At 41.8% G+C, this 20,316-nt stretch overlaps 1 protein-coding gene across 1 annotated transcript in view; it reads left to right on the forward strand.

The window, feature by feature from the left end:
- Positions 1–17,999, forward strand: part of LOC121292358 (protein unc-79 homolog) — a 192,398-nt gene extending 174,399 nt beyond the window's left edge. Inside the window, exons 47-50 of the mRNA XM_041214209.1 lie at positions 11,444–11,641; positions 12,769–12,846; positions 17,638–17,679; positions 17,799–17,999. Coding sequence (XP_041070143.1) covers positions 11,444–11,641; positions 12,769–12,846; positions 17,638–17,679; positions 17,799–17,999 — 519 coding nt within the window. The remainder of the gene's footprint in view (positions 1–11,443; positions 11,642–12,768; positions 12,847–17,637; positions 17,680–17,798) is intronic.
- Positions 18,000–20,316: the final 2,317 nt, after the last annotated feature.

Genomic DNA, 20,316 nt, shown 5'->3' on the forward strand with positions numbered 1-20,316 from the left:
TAATGTTACACAAATTTAATTAAAAATAATTTGTAATTAATTTTAGGAAATTCTGTGAGCTGTAAGACACTGCTATGATTTTATCTTCAATAGTGTGAAGTCAGGCACTGCTATTCACTATTTTATCTTTAGTTTCAATTGTTGTATTCAATCTTTTCTTAAATCTTTGTCTGTCCATTATGGACCCTACTTGGATTTTATTTTCATTGGTGAGAAAGATTGTATAATGTGGGGGCAGTTTGTCTTGCCAGCTTACTCACCAAGTGCTGATGGTGAAAATTAACCACCAAAGAAACTTCTGGGTCACATTATAGAGCAGTAGACACTGAGAAGGAGGGGGAAAGGGAAGAAAGGCATTGAGAGGAGGTAAAAATAGTGACAAAAGGTTTAGGAGGCTTTTGAAAGCAGGGAGTTGAATCAAAGAAAGTGGATGTTGGTAGTAGATTGGAAGTGGGAGTACAAACAGACCTGGGGTTGGTTATCATGGTTAGCAGTTCTGTGCTTATCTTGAAGTGGCAACCAGGGAGGTTAGTAGAGACAAAGGTAATGGCTTTTTATTGTTGTATATGAACACAAGTTGTTGCTGTTGGCATTTATGTAGAGGACATTTTAGCTCATCCATTTGGTGAGATTTGGGTCAATGAATGAGGGAGAAAGGTGTCATTAACTTACTTGCGAAACAAGACCCTAAAGGATATTGTTGGTGACCAGAATGACCTTGGTGTCTCGGACCAAGTAGCAGGAGTTCAGTATTATGGGATGGGCAGATCGGAGGGCTAACTCTGAAAGTGAGAGTGAAATTGCAAGGTTTTGTTGCATTTGAGCAATTTTGAAAGATAGAGAAGGCTGGAGATGGAATGTTACTTGGAATATATGGATTAAGCACACACCACTTTGATGACAGAAGTGAATGTAAAGTTTTGAAGGATGTGGTGACCATGCCAGAGGTTAGGGACACGCTGATGATAAAAGCAAGCACGGGACTGAGGAGGAAAAGTTGGGTAGTTGGGAACAAGAGGAGGTAGAGGGATTATGCATACATTTTGAGTTTGCATAGGATGGAACTCAAGGAAAAACTATAGAATTAGAGTAAATGGAGGGGTTAGGAGGAAGAGGAGGTAATGGTTAGGAGGTAGAGCGGTTACAGACATCAGAGTGAATGCCCTTGATTATGGATGTGATGAAGATCTGAACTGGTGTCTGAGGTGAGGATAGAAAGTGCGTTAGGTGATGGTAACTGGTAGTGGAGAACAAGAACTTGCAATTGCTCCTGACCTTCAGGATTTTCATTGAGTAATATGAAGAAATGGCTGTAGAAGATGGCATATTACATAGGATTACATCCACCTTTTCTCATCTAAATCTAGCATCATAACCATCTATTCCATCCTCCCTCATATACTTGTCTAGCTCCCCCTTAAATACATTTATATCATTCACTTCAACCATTCCCTATAGTAGTGAGTTCCACATTCTCGGCACTCGTTTGGGAAACAAATTTCTTCTGAATTCCCTGTTGAATTTCTTGGTGACTATCTTATTGATGCCCCCTAGTTATGCACTTCCCCACAAGAGAAAACATTCTCTCTGTATCCATTCTATTAAACCCTTTCAGAATTTTCAAAACCGCTATTATGTCAACACTCAGCTTTCTGTTTTCAAGAAAAAAGGACGCAGCCTGTCAATCCTTTCCTGATATGTATACCCATAAATTTCTGGTGTCACCCTTGTACATCTTCTGTACACCCTCTCCGGTGCCTTTGTTTACTTTTTATAAGATGGTTATCAGAACTGCATGCAGTACTCCAAAAATGGTCTAAACAAGGTTCAATACATCTTTAGCATAATCTATCTGCTTTTCAATTCTCTCTCTCCAGAAATAAAGCCTAAAACTTGGTTTACTTTTTATATATGGCCTTGCTAACCTGTGGCACAACTTTTGATGATTGGTGTATTGTACCTGAGCACTGTTGTTCCTCTGCTGCACCTAGACTTGCACCTTCCAAGTAATAAGTGATCTCTTTATTCTTCCTAACAAAATGTACAAGCTCACATTTATCTGTGTTGAACTTTATTTGCCAATTATTTGTCCATCTGCAAACTTATTAATGTCCTCCTCCTATAATTTGTTGCAGCCCTCCTCACTATCAGTGGTCTCCTTATTACTTTTAATGATGAGGTTGAGGGACTGGCGTATGTGTGTTGCAGTTATGAATTCATGTGAAGGGTGAGATTGAGGGAGGTGAGGTGTCATCTGTTATGTGGGAGGGTGAGTAAGATGCAGTTATTGAGGATAAGCAGTCTTTCCATTCAGAACCTGAAGGTAGACAGGAAGAAGGTGAATTGGTGAGAAAGGTACCTGGGGGAATCAGTCAATGTGGAGGATCTAAAAAGAGGGGTAGAAAAAAGTAACATGTTCAAAAGCGGTGAAAGAGGGGAGATGGTGACATAGTGGTATTGTCACTGGACTGGTAAACCAGAGACCCAGGGTAATGCTCTGGACACTCGGATTCGAATCCTACCATGGCAGATGGTGGAATTTGAATTCAATAAATATCTGTAATTAAAAGTCTAATGATGACCATAAAACCATTGTCGATTATCATAAAAACCCACCTGGTTCACTAATGTCCTTTAGGAAAGAAAATCTGCTGCCCTTACCTGGTCTGGCCTACATGTAACTCCAGACCCAAAGCAATGTGGTTGACCCTTAAAAATGCCCTCTGAACAAGGACAATTAGAGATGGGCAATAAATGCTGGCCTAGCCAGCAATGCCCGCATCCCACGAATGAATGAAAAAAAAGGAGGACCAGAAGGATAGAGCAGTGTGCAACTTGAAGATGAGTGCTTTTGGCATTTATGAAGAAGGATGGAACATGTGGCTGGGGAGTGGCTTCAATGAAATGAAGTTGCCATCTCTGAACCAGATTTTGATGAAACCAAAGGATATCAATATGCTCCTCCAGGATGAGAACATAAGAAACTGGAGCAGGAGTAGGCCATTTGCCCTTTGAGCTTGTTGTGCAATTGTCAGCAATATGGTGACAGATCTTCTGCCTCAACTCCACCTTCCCATACTATCCCCTGTATTCATGAGGTCGTTGATCTAGAGAAATTTGCTTATCAGACAGCAGACATTTTGTTGTGGAAGTGAGTTACCTGGGGCTCACCAGGAAGGAGGTTGGGGAAACTCGTTGAGGAATAGGGAAGGAGGATAGAGATGATCTCTAAATAATATGTTGAGACAATTTGTGGAAATGTGGAATAAGACAGTTAAAATGACTGTTGGGACACTGGAAATGGTGATGGATATCTAGATTGATGATCCCCCTTCATAGGGAATCCAGCCATTTCAGGGATTTATTGTTAAACCCTTTCGTTGTTTCGTATTCATGACACTTATATTCAAATCTAACATATAACACTTAGCATTTATCATCAATTATCATTGGCAACTTATCTTTGCCTGAGGATAAATTTTCTGATTCCTCCTGAATAATTGTTTTTCTATCCAAGCAGTTTTCCCAGAAATTGTTCTTGAATGGTTTACTTATTTTATTTTATACTTAGCCTGTGAATGACAAAGTAAAATGAGGATAGATCTTCCACTATGTTGTCACTTATTACAAAAATAATCCCATTAACAGCCACTGTGTATAGCCTATTTTTAACCTCTTATGCCTAACCTGCTACTGTAGTATAATTCTACTTACTGTTATTTTCATTAAGACTCTTCTCTTAAAGATAGCTATTTGAAACATAGAAAGGACATATCGCCACCATAGAAATGTATCAAGCTACTTTCCAAGTAATAATTTATTTCAAGAGTTATGTAGGAAAATATATAGCAAGTTCTTGCAACTAGCAATGAAAAAAAATGACCATTTAGTCTAATTTTGGAATAATTAAGGGATTATTGTGGGTGAGGAGGTTGGAGGATCTCTGCTTTATTTTGAAGAATGTCATGAAATCTTTAGCATTCACCTGCAACAGATAGATGGGGCCTTAGTTTAATGTAGTGTGTAAAAGATGGATTCAGAAGCCCATTGACAATGTCAGTTTTGTTTCTCGTCTTTCATTAAACACAATGGGATCGATTTCAATTGCCAGTAGGAGCGGAAACAGAGTGAGTTGAAAATTGCATTCCTGGAGGGCCGCACTTGATCCCGCTGCGTCCGGACAGTTTGAAACTTTCAAAAGCCTTTGGGGATGTGGAGGTGAAGGGGGAGCCGGAAACCCTCTCTCTGCCAATTAATGGCCCCCATAAGCCCCTTAAGGAGCTTGTCAAGGAGCTGGTCTGAAAAGGAATGGGATTTTCGATTTCTTTTTTTCTGGACAAAGCAGAACCTGCACTTTAGTGCACAGCTGTCAGAGTCGCCATGAAGCAAAAGAAAGTTTGTTTCATCTGTGTTTTTATTGTGGAATTTGAGGGGTCAGCTAGCACCAGGTAGAGTGCTGTTCCTCAACTTGGCTTCCATGGCCACTTTGCACCATCCTTTTCCTCCTGACCCTTCCATGAGCTGCCTGCTCACCTCAGCAAGGCAGCAGCAGCCCCCAACATGGCTTTCGCTTGCTTTTGCCACTGGCACCAGACAGGAAACTTTTGCCTCCTGGAGGCCTCTAACTGGGTGTCAAGCTCACTTCCTGCCCAGTCAGCCCATTTATATTTAAGAATAGCATTGCCAGAATGACGCAGTTTAGGCAAGGGGTAGGGACCTGGAATTCACCCAGGTGTCAGGTTGTTGATCCTCTCTTTGAAACTCCAACTCATTGTTTAATGCAGTGGATTAATCAGACATCACTTTTCTTTGCTAATGCCTGTTATGATTTTGATTGATTTCTACACATTCAGTTTAAACGATTTCCGATAATTTGCCTACTGTTTTAAGGCCTTTAGTTTTCAGGAAAGCCGTCTTGCCTTCTCATCCTTGCTATCTAAGTAACTTACTAAAGCGCTCAGCATTCATCTTCACTGCAGCAATCCATGTAATATTAGTACAAAAACAGAAAATCTTGGAAAAACTCAGCAGGTCTAACAGCATGTGTGGAGAAAAAACAACAGAGTTAACATTTCGAGTCCTTATGACTGTTCTTCAGATCTAAAGAGAAGTAAAATATAATGAAATTTATACTGTTTAAGGGGGGTGGAGTGGGTGAAGCTGGATAGAAGGCCAGTGATAGGTGGAGGCAAAGGAGAGATTGTGAGAGATGTTATGGACAAGAGGACAAAGGGGTGTTAATGACAGTGAAACAGGCTAGAGGAGGTACTAGTGGTGGCATTAAGGTTGGAAGTCAGAATGCGATAATGGCAGGACAAGGGCAAGCACTCTGGAAAGAACAACATGAACAAGTGACAGATGGCCCTAGTGGGGGTGGGGTGGGAGGAGGGGACGGTGGTGGGAAAAAAGTGTGAAAATAGGATAAAACAATGAATAAAAATAAATTTAAATAAAAATAAGTGTATAAAAAATAAAAATTAAAAAATGAACAAATAAAAATTAAGAAATGAGAATGATTAATGAAAAAAGGGGACATAAAGGGAGTGAAGATGAAGGAGCGAGTTCATGGTCTGAAGTTGTTGAACTCAATGTTGAGTATGGAAGGCTGTAAAGTGTCTAGTTGGAAGAATAGGTTCTGTTCCTCCAGTTTGCATTGAGCTTCACTGGAACATTGCAGCAGGCCAAAGACGGACATGAGAGCTGGGTGGGATGTTGAAATGGCAGGCGACAGTAAGGTCTGGGTCATGGACAGACCGAAGGTGTTCCGCAAAGTGGTCACCCAGTCTACGTTTGGTCTCTCCAATGTAGAGGAGACCACATTGGGAGCAGCAAATGCAGTAGACCAAATTGAAGGAGGTGCAAGTGAAGGGCTGCTTCACTTGAAAGGAGTGTTTGGGTCCTTGGATGGTGAGGTGGGAGAAGGTGAAGGGACAGGTGTTGCAACTTCTGTAGTTGCATGGGAAGGTGCCGTGGGAGGGAAATGAGGTGTTGGGGGTGATGGAGGAGTGGACCAGAATGTCCGGGAGGGAACGGTCCCTATGGAATGCCAGCAGGGGAAGCAAAGGGAAGATGTATTTGGTATTGGCATCATGCTGGAGTTGGCGGAAATGGCAGAGGATGATCCTTTTTAATGCAGAGCCTGGTGGGGTGAAGAGCGAACACAAGGGGGACCCTGTCATGGTTCTGGGAGGGAAGCGGTACCAAAACAATCATCGGCATGGGTACTCATAGCCACACCTTTTATTTGGCGGCTATGGGTACCCGCATGGGACCCAGTTATGCCTGTCTCTTTATAGAGTAAGTGGGACATTCCTTGTTCCAGTCCTACTCAGGCCCCCTCCTACAACTCCTTTTTTGGTACATCAGTGACTGTTTTGGTGCCGCTTCTTGCTCTTATCCGGACCTGGAAAAATTTATCAATTTTGCTTCCAATTTCCACCCCTCCATCACCTTCACATGGTCCATTTCTGACACTTCCCTTTCCTTCCTTGACCTCTCTGTCTCAATTTCTGGTGATAGGCTGTCCACCAATATTCACTACAAGCCCACCGACTCCCACAGCTACCTCGACTACAGCTCCTCACACCCCGCTTCCTGTAAGGACTCCATCCCATTCCCTTAGTTCCTTCGCCTCCGTCGCATCTGTTCTGATGATCCCACTTTCCAAAACAGCACTTCTGACATGTCTTCCTTCTTCCTCAACCGAGGTTTCCCGTGGTTGACAGGGCCCTCAATCGTGTCTGACCCATCTCCCATACTTCTGCCCTCACACCTTCCTCTCCCTCTCAGACCCATGATAGGGTCCCCCTTGCCCTCAGTTTTCACCCCACCAGCCTCCGCATTCAAAGGATCATCCCCCACCATTTCTACCAACTCCAGCATGATGCCACCACCAAACACATCTTCCCCTCACACCCCCTGTCAGCATTCCGTAGGCACTGTTCCCTTCGGGATGCCCTGGCTCACTTCTCCATCACCCCCAACACCTTATTTCCCTCCCATGGCACCTTCCCATGCAATCACAGAAGGAGCAACACCTGTCCCTTCACCTCCTCCCTCCTCACCGTCCAAGGGCTCAAACACTTCTTTCAGGTGAAGCAGCCCTTCACTTGCACCTCCTTAAATTTGGTCTGTTGCATTTGCTGTTCCCAATGGGGTCTCCTTTTCATTGACTGGATGACTGCTTCGTGGGGAACACCTTCTGTCTGATCGCAAGCATGACCCAGACCTCACTGTCGCCTGCCATTTCAACACCCCACTCTGCTCTCATGCCCACATGTCCATCCTTGGCCTGCTGCAGTGTTCCAGTGAAGCTCAACGCAAACTGGAGGAACAGCACCTCATCTTCTGATTGAGCACTTTACAGCCTTCCGGACTTAACATTGAGTTTAACAACTTCAGACCGTGAACTCTCTCCTCCATCCTCACCCCCTTTATGTCCCCCCTTTTCAATAGTCATTCTTATTTCTTAGTTTTTATATTTTAATTTTTATTTTTTATCCACTTATTTTTATTTCTATTTTTATTTAAATTCATTTTTATTCATTGTTTTTTCTTATTTTCAATCTTTTTTCCCACCACCGTCCCCTTCTCCCACCCCATCCCCACCAGGGCCATCTGTCACTTGTTCATGTTGTTCTTTCCAGAGTGCTTACCCTTGTCCTGCTATTATCACGTTCTGCTCTCCGACCTTAATTCCACCACTAGCATCTCCTTTAGCCCGTATCACAATCTGTCCTTTTTTCCATATCATTGCTCACAATCTCTCCTTTGCCTCCACCTATCACTGGCCTTCTATCCAACTTCACCCACTCCACCCCCCCTTAAACAGTGTAAATTTCATTATATTTTACTTCTCTTTAGCTCTGAAATACAGTCGTAAGGACTCGAAATGTTAACTCTTTTTTTTTCTCCACAGATGCTGTTAGACCTGCTGAGTTTTTCCAGCATTTTCTGTTTTTGTTTCAGATTTCCAGCATCCACAGTATTTGACTTTTATGTAAGTTTAGTAGCTGGACTCTTTGAAAGTGATTCTTTTTTATCACTTGTCAGCCTCTTCACTTGTTTTAGAGTCATAGAGTTATACAGCACAGAAACAGGCCCTTCGGCCCATCGACTCCATGCTGGCCATCAAGCACCTATCTATTCTAATTCCATTTTCCAGCACTTGGCCCTTAGTCCTGTATGCTATGGCGTTTCAAGTGCTTATCTAAATACTTCTTAAATGCTGTGAGGTTTCCTGCCTCTACTGCCCCCTCAGGCAGTGTGTTCCAGATTCCAACTGCCCTCTGGATGAAGAAGTTTTTCCTCAAATCCCCTCTAAACTTCCTGCTTCTTACCTTAAATCTATGCCCCTTGGTTATTGACACCTCTGCTAAGGAGAAAAGTTTCCTCCTGTCTACCCTATCTATGCCCCTCATAATTTTGTACACCTCAATCAGGAGTCAGGTCCCCCATCAGCCTTCTCTGCTCCAAGGAAAACAACCCTAGTCGATCCAGTCTCTCTTCATAGCTGAAATGCTCCAGCCCAGGCAACATCCCAGTGAATCTCCTCTGCATTCTCTCCAATGCAATCACATTCTTCCTATAGTGTGATGACCAGAACTGCACACAGTACGCCAGCTCTGGCCTAAGTGGCGTTTTATACAGCTCCAACATAACCTCCTTGCTCTTATATTCTATGCCTCGACTAATAAAGGCAAGTATCCCATATGCCTTCTTAACCGCCTTATCTACCTGTGATGCAGCCTTCAAGGATCTATGGACATGTACACCAAGGTCCCTCTGATCCTCTGCACTTCCTAGACACCTACCATTCATTGTGTATTCCCTTGCTGTGTTAATTCTCCCAAAATGCATCACCTCAAACTTCTCAGGATTAAATTCCATTTGCCTTTGCTCTGCCATCTTACCAGCCCATCTATATCATCCTGTAATCTATGGCTTTCCTCCTCATTATTTACGACACCACCAATTTTCATTTCATCTGCAAACTTACTGCTCATACCTCCTATATTCACGTCTAAATCATTAATGTAAACTACAAACAGTAAGGGTCCTAGCACTGATCCTTGCAGTACACCACTTGTCACCGTCTTCCAATCGCAAAAACAACATTCGACCATCACCCTCCGCTCCCTGTCACTAAGCCAATTTTGGATACCATTTGCCAAATTGCCCTGGATCCCATGGGCTCTTACCTTCTTGACCATTCTCCCATGCAGGACCTTGCCAAAAGCCTTATTGAAGTCCATATCTGCATCAACTGCACTACCCTTATCTACGCAACTAGTCACCTCCTCGAAAAATTCAATCAAGTTTGTTAGACGTGACCTCCCCCTGACAAAGCCATGCTGACTATCCCTGATTAATTCCTGCCTCTCCAAGTGGAGATTAATCCTGTCCCTCAGAATTTTTTCCAATAGTTTCCCTACCACTGATGTTAGACTCACTGGCTTGTAATTACCTGGTTTATCCCCACTACCCTTCTTGAATAATGGTACCACATTTGCTGTCCTCCAGTCCTCTGGCACCTCTCCTGTGGCCAGAGAGGATTTCATAATTAGTGTCTGAGTCCCTGCAATCTCCTCCCTTGCCTCACATAGTAGTCTGGGATACATCTCATCTGGACCTGGGGATTTCTCTACTTTTAAGTCCGCTAAAACCGCTAATACCTCCTCCCTATCAATGCTAATATGTTCAAATATATCACAGTCTGTCTCCCTGATTTCTACACCTACATTGTCATTTTCCATAGTGAGCACAGATGAAAAGTAACCATTTAAAACCTCATCTACATCCTTCAACTCCACACACAAATTGCCACTTTGGTCCCTAATGGGCCCTACACTTGCTCTGGTTATCCTCTTGCCCTTAATATATTAATAAAATGCTTTCGGATTTTCCTTTATCTTGCCCACCAGTGTTTTTTCATGCCCCCTCTTTGCTCTGCTAATTACTTTTTAAAGTACCCCCCTACACTTTCTATACTCCTCTAGAACTTCTGCCATTTTCAGCCCTCTGTAGCTGCCATAAGCCTTCTTTTTTTCCTTATCCAATCCTCTATATCCCTTGACATCCAGGATTCCCTGGACTTGTTGGTCCTACCCTTCACCTTTATGGGAACATGTTGGTCCTGAACACTCAATATTTCCTTTTTGAGTGACTCCCACTGCTCTGATGTAGACTTTCCTACAAGCAGCTCCTCCCAGTCCACTTTGGCCAGATCCTGTCTTACTCATATTGAAATTGACGTTTCCCCAATTCAGAATCTTTATTTCTGGTCCATCTTTGTCCTTTTCCATAACTACCTTAAATCTTACAGAGCTATGGTCACTATCCCCAAAATGCTCCCCCACTGACATTTCTACCACTTGCCCGGCTTCATTCTCTAACATTAGGTCCAGTACCGCTCCTTCTCTTGTAGGACTTTTTACGTGTTGGCTTAAAAAGCTCTCCTGATGCACTTTAAGAATTTTGGCCCCACTAAGCCTTTCACTCTAAGACTATCCCAGTTAATATCGGTGAAGCTGAAATCCCCTACGATTATTACCCTATTATTTTTACACTTCTCTGAGATTTGCCGACATATCTGCTCCTCTATCTTGCCCTGACTGTTTGGAGGTCTATCGTACACAGCAATATTCCTTTCAATAAAATGGGAGAATGTATGGATTTCTTTCTAATAACCAGAAGGCACAGATTTAAGGTGATTGACAAAACAACCAGTGGTGACCTGAGGAAAGTCCTTTCTTCGTGGAACAAGTGGTTCAGGTTTGGAAAGCTCTACCTGAGAGGATGGTGGAAACAGATTTAATAATACCCTTCAGAAGGGACTTGGCTTAATACTTGAAGAAGAACAAATTGCAGGGCTGTGGGGAAAGCAGGGCAATGAGACTATCTGGAGTGGTCTTGAAAGAGCCATTGCAGACTTAGTAGGCCAATTGGTCTTCTCCTGTACAATAGTATTCTATGAGTCTATACACAATCAGATTTATGTTACTTTAAGCATGGCATTATAATTCATTAAATAAATACATTGACAGGGAACATATTGAGCTGAAATAAATATCATTGACTCCTTGCTTTAAACACAGTTCATCGTCTAGATACAATGAATAAAATGGCTATGGATTCAAATATTGCATCATATTATTTTGTATCTGTGTTAAAGTATCTGTGTCATAGCACCTTTAAGACACCTCATGGAATCAGTTAAATGCACTAATCAATTTCTACATCAGTCTTATGAGTTGGTGTAAATGTTTATCACATGGGATAAATTTGTAAAATTATAATTTTAACCTCTCTGCACTGCAGATGTGTTTAAAAGAAGAGCACAGTAACCTGAAATTTAAAACTATCTGTCTTGTATCAGTCATGTGCAAGATGGTGCATAGATTTAACTACAATAAATCAGCAGTTTTTGTTTCCTGTTTTATAGACTTCTGTATTGCACATGTGCTCCCTATTCCATGCATTCATCTTTGCTCAGCTTTGGACAGTCTACTGTGAACAAGCAGCTTCTGTTCCTGCACTACAAAACCAGAATGAGTTTGTCTGCACAGCCATTCTGACTGCCCTTGAATTCTGGAGTCGGGTGACACCTAGTATTTTACAGCTGATGGTTCATAACAAAGTGGTGAGTAATAATCAGAATTTTTTTTTTATTCGTTCGCGGGATGTGGGTGGCCAGCATTTAATAATTGCCCTTGAGCAGGTGATGGTTCACCCATTCTTTTTCCCCTGGTTACGTGAGTACAAAAACATGGACATTATGATAAACCTTTATAAGACACTGCTTCAGCCTCAGTTGGAGTACTATGTTCAATTCTGGGCACCACAATTTAGGAAGGGTGTGAAGGCATTAGCGGAGGTGCAGAAAAGATTTAAGAGAATGGTTCCAGAGACGAAGAGACTCAGTTACTTCAATAGATTAGGGAATCTGGGAATGTTCTCCTTAGGGAACATTAAGAGGAGTGTTGAAAAAGGTGTTCAAAATCATGAAGAGTCTGATCAGAGTAGATAGGGAGAAACTGTTCCCATTGGCTAAAGGGTTGAAAACTGGAGGACACCGATTTCATGTGAATGGCCAAAGAAAGTAAGGTGACATAAAGAAAATCTTTTTTCATGGGCGAGTAGCTAGGATGTGCCTTTCATTTTATCCTTTCATGGGATGTGGGCAAGACTGACAAGGTCAGCATTTATTGCCCACTGCAGTTCTGAGAGTGTGGTGGAAGCAGATTCAATCGAGTCTTTCAAAAGTGAATTGGATAATTATCTGAAGAGAAAATATTTGCAGGACTACGGGTAAAGGTAGGGGAGTGGGACTAGCTGAGCTGCTATTGCAGAGAGCTGGCATGGACATGACAGGCCAAATGGCCTCCTTCTGTGCTGTAACCATGCTATGATCCCTTGATTATTTTAAGAGTATGTCTATAACTAGATAGAATCCAAATCCCATCTAACATGTTGAATAAAACCAAAATGCTGGAAACACTCATCAGGCCAGACAGCACGTGTGAAAAGAGAAACAGAGTTAATGCTTTAGACCTTTCATGAAAGGTCAGTGACCTGAAATGTTCACTCTGTTTCTCTCTCCACATATGCTGTCTGTCTTGCTGAGTATTAGCAGTATTTTCTGTTTTTATTTCAGATTTCCAGCATCTGCAGTATTTTGCTTTTGTGAATAATGTTCTCAAAACTAACTTTTCAGACATGTTAACTTTTCTTTAAGCATTTTCTCAAGTGAAGATTTCTGTGTTACAGATGGTAGAAATGGTTTGCTTGCATGTTATCAACTTGATGGAGGCTCTACAGGAATGCAATTCAACCGTCTTCGTGAAGGTGCTTATATTTTATTATGTCTACTATGAGAGATCATGGTTTTTTTTTTACATAGGTTTTATATGCCCATACTAACGAATTGGACAAGATAAATGCACTTGCTGCATGTCGCACAATTTTAGGATGTGAATTAATTTTCCTAATCAGAGTCTGTTTCGTTAAGTTACACTAATTATGAAAACAAAAGCAAAACAGTTTTAAACCATTATTGTACAAACCTTATGCTACTTAAAACATTGGACTTAAAATAACCATGACTTGGATTTTTGTTGAATCAGTAAACTTGGCAGATCTTTAAATATGGCAGGTGGAACACAGATGCGGAAGTCCTGCCTCCATTTCCGGGAGATCCCATTTTACCACAGGGGAAGGGGGTGGTGTGTGAATCCCCCCGAATTTAGCAGGGCCATTTGATTTGACTGCTGAGTACAAATGCACCCAAATTTTGTTACTCCAACAACTTTAACCCAAAGTGAAAGGGGGATTTAAGGTCTATTTAAGTGTCATGATCTGAAGGGATTTAAGTCCCCAGCCCTTTAAAATTGAAAAAAAAAGACAGTCTGCAGATTTTAGTTAGAGTAAGAGAACAAGAGACACCTACTGCTGGAGTATATTGATTGACAGGCTATCTGGTGTAGCTTAAACAAGAAAATCATTAGCCATCTGTTTTTGCAATGTCAATGGACTCCATTGTTAGATTTCCCAAGGTTTGTTATTATATCTGAGCCCATTATGAATGCTTAGCTGAGTTTCAAAAGATCCAGAGCCATGTATCTCAGTAGGGGACTGTGTAGATACTTTGACTGACATTTTAAGAGGTTATTGAAGTATTAGCTGTCTTTGATGTGGTTAGTGAAATAGATGTTTGTTTGCAAATGAGGGGTTTTACATTTTTTTAATGTGTTTCGTGAATGAGACTTTTTTCAGTATCAATTGTATTTGAGTGAGAGATCTATTAGATCATTTGAAGTTTGTTTTTATTTTCATTTCAACATGGTTCCTGAGGTCTGCCTATTGTGGATACTGGGTGAGTGGCTATGGAGGATTCGTGGGGTCATGGAGGAGGTTTGGGAAATATGAGGGAGCATGGAAGTGGCATTTGGTTATGGGGGGCATGAAGGTGGTAAGGGAGTGACTGGGGAGGTGAGGGCTAGAGAGCCAACAGCCTTTACTGCAAACCGAGGCGAACCTTCTAACCAGCCCACCTTGACACTCACCTACCTCTATGGCTGCCTCCGAACTGTCTCCATCCCACTCCCAGAATGAAAATATAGTGGGGGTGTGGGGCCCTTTTAAATGAAATCAGTCTGCCAGGTCAGGAAGTTTCCCAACTTGACCTTTCAACTTCCTCCACGAAAATCCAGCCCCATGTGTTTCGTTCAGTTACGTGAAAGTGTTGCTTTGGAAAATACACATCATGTTGAACACATGAATTATGGAAATATCAATGTCAGTAATGGTTATATTCTAAAAATGGACACCAGTTTTATATAAAATAGTGCTTACTCTTGTAATTGATTGCAATGACTCAAATGTTGAGCTTTTGAAATATCGTACAGATATGAGAAATACTCATTGCATCTTTCACCACAAATATATTGTGCATGCAGTTCTTATTATTTTAACAAAACAATTTGAAGTGTCAATCCATTCTTCCTTTATTCCCTAGTTAGATGGAATACAGCATTATTCATTTTTGAAATTGCAAATGATGGCTTGATATGATTCCAGTTAATGACTTATAATTAAATACATTATGTTGATTCTAATACACTTCAACTTAATATTGATGGATATGGTATTATGTAATCTTTGCTTTTTTTGTTATGTTTGGAGTTTAGTAACCTGTAATGCTTTGTGCTGATTTCATTTTCAATGTTTTCATGATTAAGTAACATTCAAGCAGCCCTGTAAATTAGTAGTGACAGCTCGATCCATAGCACCAGATAACCTTGGATCCATAGTGTAGGCAGTGCAGAATAATTGCACTTTTGTTCATAACTCAGACATCCTATCAAGCTTCATGTCATTGAAGGTGGAGTTCATTTTGGTGAAGCTGTCCAACCCTAGTGAAAAGGAGCAAAAAATAAAATATAGCCAGGACATTTATCTTCTTACAGCCTAGGATAGATACAGACATAATTATTGTATCATTTTGCAGCAAGCCTATGGGCAGTTAATCCTAAATTGCATTTAGTTCAAATCCTATTACATCTTCATGACATTCAAAATGCTTCACAGCTACTGCATTACTTTTGAAGAGCAGTCAGTATGTAGGTGGCCAATTTGGGCTTAGTAAGGTCCCATAAAACAATGAGTCAATAACCAGGTAATCCACATTTTTGTGCTGGTGTGGAGAAAATGGTGACTGTGACACTAAGAAAACTCCCTGTGCTTTTTTGAATCGGGCTTTGGGATCTTGTACTTTTATCTGAGCAGGAAGACAAGGTCTCAGTTAGTATCTCATCTGAGAGACAGCACCTCCATTAAGGCAACACTCACTCAGTATTGCACTGTAAGGGCAGGATTTTACTGTCGGCGAGCGGGGACAGGGCCTGCTCGTCAATGCATATCAGGACGCGCGGTGACATCGGGGGGAACTCCCAACATCACCCCGCCCCATTTAAATTTTCAGGAAGGCGGTGGCGCAACAAAATCAGCTGCGCACCCGCCGACCTGTCAATGGCCAATTGAGGCCATTGACAGATCAATTGAAGTAATTAGTGGACCTGCCCATCCAACCTTAAGTTTGGCGGGCAGGCCAGGAGCCTCGGCGGGAAGTAGAAAAGACACGGGCGGGATGAAGTTCCATGTAGGGTCTTAAAAATTTTAATAAAGTCTTTTTGGAAATTATGAACATGTCCCAACTCATGTGACATTGTCACATGAGGGGGACATGTAAGGGAATTTTCTTTTTCTATTTTTAATATTTTTGAAAGTAAAGGCGATCTCCCTGAGGCAGCACTTAGCCTTAGGGAGATGAGTGCGTTCTTTCATTTTTAGGCATTACCTCCCCCGCCCGCACAGGGAGTGCATAGCGCTTCCCTGCGGTGTCACGCTGGGCAGGTCTTAATTGGCCCGCCCACATAAAATGGCGCCCCGCCTCCGATCGGGGGTGCCGATCAGAAGCGCGCCTGCATGCGTCCGCCCATCAACTCTCCCCCAGTGGGAGGGAAATTCTGCCCTAAGTGTTAATGGGGTTTGAATTATAATCTCTTGACTTGGAGATGGAAGTGCTACCAAGTGAGCCAAGCTAACGCTGACAGCAGTATGGAAAATTATGGGAAGCCTTGTCTGATGATGAAATTTAAAGGTTCTTACTGATATATGTTATAGCTGCAGTACTGGTGATATATACAAATATATGATCTCATTGATCTGCTGGATGAGATGAGCCTCACTAAAAACTAACCCTACATCTGTTCTGTCTCCATACAAATGTGACGTGCTGATTAATTCACTAATCTGCCTTGATACTGGGAACCGAAGGATCTGAGATTCACTGTTGTTTTGGGGAGGATAGGAAAAATAAAATGCACGGTTCTGAGTTTCAGAATTTCAGCTCCCTTGGCACTTAATTCAAGCCTTCATGTAGTAGCTCCTAGACCACCATAAATCTCACACAATGAATGGATGTCAGGAGGTGTACAAGGGCTGTATAACTTCTCCCCCCATTTTATACAAAAACACCATGGGTTGGATTTAACGGGGGTGGGGGGCTGGGGAAATGGACTGCTCACCAAACCCCCCCCCGCTCCACTCGGGAGGAAGGTGGGCTCGCAAATGACACACCTGGATGAAGCCCACTCCACGGCCATAAAGCAATGCCAATGGACTAAACCAGGTGAGAGTGGGACTTTGTCCCTCAGTGGGAGGAAATCCCACCCTCGTGGCAGTGCCATAGCTCAGTAGTAGGCACCGCCAGGACTACAAGGAAGAGCAGGAGGAAGAAAGATGGCTGCTGGAGACAGGTAAGTCCTGGAGTTTTAGAGTGGGGAGGGATCTAAGAGCCCAGGAATTGGGGAAGGAGAGCAGGATTTTGGAGGGCAGGCAGTGAGGAAAGAAGGTGGGGGCCGGGGGGTGGTGTGACTTCATGGCAGCATGACCCGATGCACACAGGGCACCTCCCCAAATGACGTTTCCCCCCCTTCCTTCCTGTGATTTTTCAACTTGGCCTCAAAAAATGGCCTGCCCGCTCCCACCCGTCTACCCACCCCAACCGTATTATGGCATGGGTAGCATAATACCCCGGTAAATTGGCCTGGTAACAAGCTCAATTGACCTTTAATTCTTTATTTAAATATGGTGATTTTGGCGCCCACTCACCTAACATGTTATGGGGGACAGCTCAGGGGTGGGTGGGAAGGTGGTGGGCTAGGCACCCCTCGTACTTTATGTACCATCCCACCAAAAACACGCCTGGTGGAGGGCCGTAAAATCTAGCCTCAAAGGGTTTGCCTGTCACCTGCTAGTGACAATATGATTAGAATGACTATTGTTTGTATAAGTCTTTGTCTGACTGCCATATGAGAAAGAAGGTAGAAGCCCTAATGTAGTGTACCATCACACTGTTCTGGTCTTCACTGTTAAATTATTCAAAATAACTTACATCTTAGAATCTACAGACCCTTAAGGTGCTATAGCACGTCACAGTTTATAAAATTTCAGCAGCATTTATGGGCTGATGTAGCTGTGAGAATGGGAGGAAATTAATGTGCCATGACAGTTTATGGTGTTCTGTTTATCTGTAGAAAGCAATTGCGATTTGTAACACTTTTCTTCTTTAAACAGCTTATACCAATGTGGTTACCGATGATTCAGTCAAATTTAAAGGTAAGTGTTATTGTTTACCATCAAACGTTAAAGCGTGGTTCAATGGTGTTTTTGCTTTTATAATCATAATTGTTATGACTAATTCACTTCTAATTTTCCACCTGGCCTGAACCCAACAGCATCTATCAGCAGGTTTGCAACTGCGTCTTCAATCAATCCAAAACAATGTCAACCATCATGTCTTGCAGTCATTCCAGGGATCTGGGCCAATGAGCACAAGTTCATCAGTACTCCGTAAATGGCTGCAATGTACTCAGTTCAAAATGGCTCAGGTGGAAATACAGTCATCAGAAGCTGCATCTCAATTTTATCCTCTTTAAGTTTTCTTTCTTGTTTTATGTATACTGGATTTGAAACAGAAGCATTTCTTGTTCAATCCTCTTATGCTGATAATGCATTCGATGCATGTTGGCAACTAAACAGCCTTTGCATGTATATACAACCATTTGATCTTCTTTATAAACATTAGAAGATTATTTTAAAAAATAGAGTACTGTGTATAAATACTATAATGAACTTAGTTTTATTAGAGGCAGTATTTTGTAATTTAATATAATAGAATAATCTATATTATACATCAAATGTGCTCCATTTGAGATGTGATTACAATGCATATTTGTTTATAAAAATGTATTTTTAAATGGGCTATATTACATGCCTTTATGTTCCCATGATTTGCTTTAATCAGCCTCAAAATCATCAATTATACATTTCATAACAATTCACAATCATTTTGTTGTTGGAAGTATAATTTCTGATTGAATTACATATCTTTTTTGTTTGTTCAAATCACCTTTGCTCTTTGCCGGTATCAACACTATTGTATTATTGCCCACTGAATGTAGTGTCAGTTCTGATATTGTGTTCTTCCGTATATTCTGTATTTGGAATCTGTGCAGCAGTACTGGAAATTGTGCTGTTTCTTTGGTCTTGACATTTATTGAAACTGTACCTTTCTCTGTACACCAAAAACATTTAATTAGTGTCCTAATTCTATCTCTGGGAATGTGCTAACTCATAAAAATATCAAGTATGTGAAATATTAATATTGAGGACATACTTTGCAATAATACTGAAAGAAAATTAGTTTACCAGTTCGACTGCTGGTATCCCACTAGGCTATGGATGTAAATAATACCTTTAAACCAATGCCAACATTACTAAAGATAGAATAGAAACTGATCTTTTTAGTATCCAGTAGATTGTATATACCCTCCTGTAAATTATCATGCAGATCATGAAACTAGATACATATTTTGTGGAACAAAGAATATGTAATTCTGTAGTGGAAGATAAAAACATTTTATAAGTCAGCATAAATAGTCTGGTACAAATTACAGTTATTTTTCTTTTATAGCCATTTTCCATTTATTTCCCTTCCTGGCCTTTCATCATTCCCTTCTATGGCCAAGATTTTCCGGTGGTCGAGTGGGCAGGCCTGGGAGCGGTCAGGAAGTCGACATCCGCCCATGATTGGGCTCCAACAGCGATTTCACGCTGGCTGGCCAATTAACGGGCAGCAGGTCAAACATGCACTGCAGCGCTCAGCACTGCTGGGGTTGGGGCGGGAGGAGCACGAGTGCAGAAGTGTGCACATGCACGGGGCTGCGTGCATTAAATGCTCCCTGACGCACAGAACTGCCTCAGGGAGCTGAAGAACGTTGAAAATAAAAAGTAAAGTTAAAAATGTTAATAACGTCCCTTCATGCGACTCTGTCACATGAGCAGGGACATGTTAGAAACTGGTTTGAAAATTTTTAACTTATTTTTTAATCACTGATCAAAACCTCATCTTGCCCATGGATGAGGTTTCACAAAAAATCCAAAGGCCGCTTGGCAAGGTTGGACGAGCAGTGAAAAATTTCATGTAATTAGATCTTTAATGGCTTTAACAGGCCTGTTAATTGTCAGCGGGCACACTGCCGACTCCCGCACACGCCCGCCAAGCGAAATATCGCTTGAGTTCACGATGATGTCGGGTGCTTGCTCGACATCATCGCGTGTCATTTTATGCTTGTTCTGGTCGGGCGCACACCCGCTCAACGAGCGCAATATTCTGCCCTATAATTGGCCAGCCAGCGTGAAATCGCAGTCGGAGCCCAATCGCTGGCAGCGGTCGGCTTCCTGACTGCTCCTGGGCCCACCCACTGAGCCGGCCTGACCACCAGAAAATCCAGGCCTATGTGTTTGTTTCAGTGAGAAAAGACAGGCTGATGTTGAATATGTACAATTCAGTGCTTAAGCTATAAGAGCTATATTTGTTGGAAAACAAAAGGGATGAAGTGTCAGTTTTTCCACCTAATTTGGAACTGAAAAATTTGCAGGAAGCAAGTTCTGGTACAAGGTACTATTTGGGCTTGAACCAATGACTGGGCTTTGTAAGTTCTTACACTTCATTATTATCCAAAGAGTAGACTTTTAAAGAGAATAGTAATAACCGTTGGAACTAAGAGTGTACAGTAAGTACAAGACATGTATATCTGTTGTTGGCTCTTATAATTACTGGTGACTTTTCCAATTTTGATCAAAAAGGCTGCACTAGTAGATTTTAAAAAATCAACTAGATATTAGATGCGTACAAAATTAAGTTAATTATTTGAAGCCTTTCTTAATTTTCTGGTATAGGTGTACCCATAT

Source organism: Carcharodon carcharias, chromosome 20 (assembly GCF_017639515.1).
Source record: "Carcharodon carcharias isolate sCarCar2 chromosome 20, sCarCar2.pri, whole genome shotgun sequence".
NCBI lineage: Eukaryota > Metazoa > Chordata > Chondrichthyes > Lamniformes > Lamnidae > Carcharodon > Carcharodon carcharias.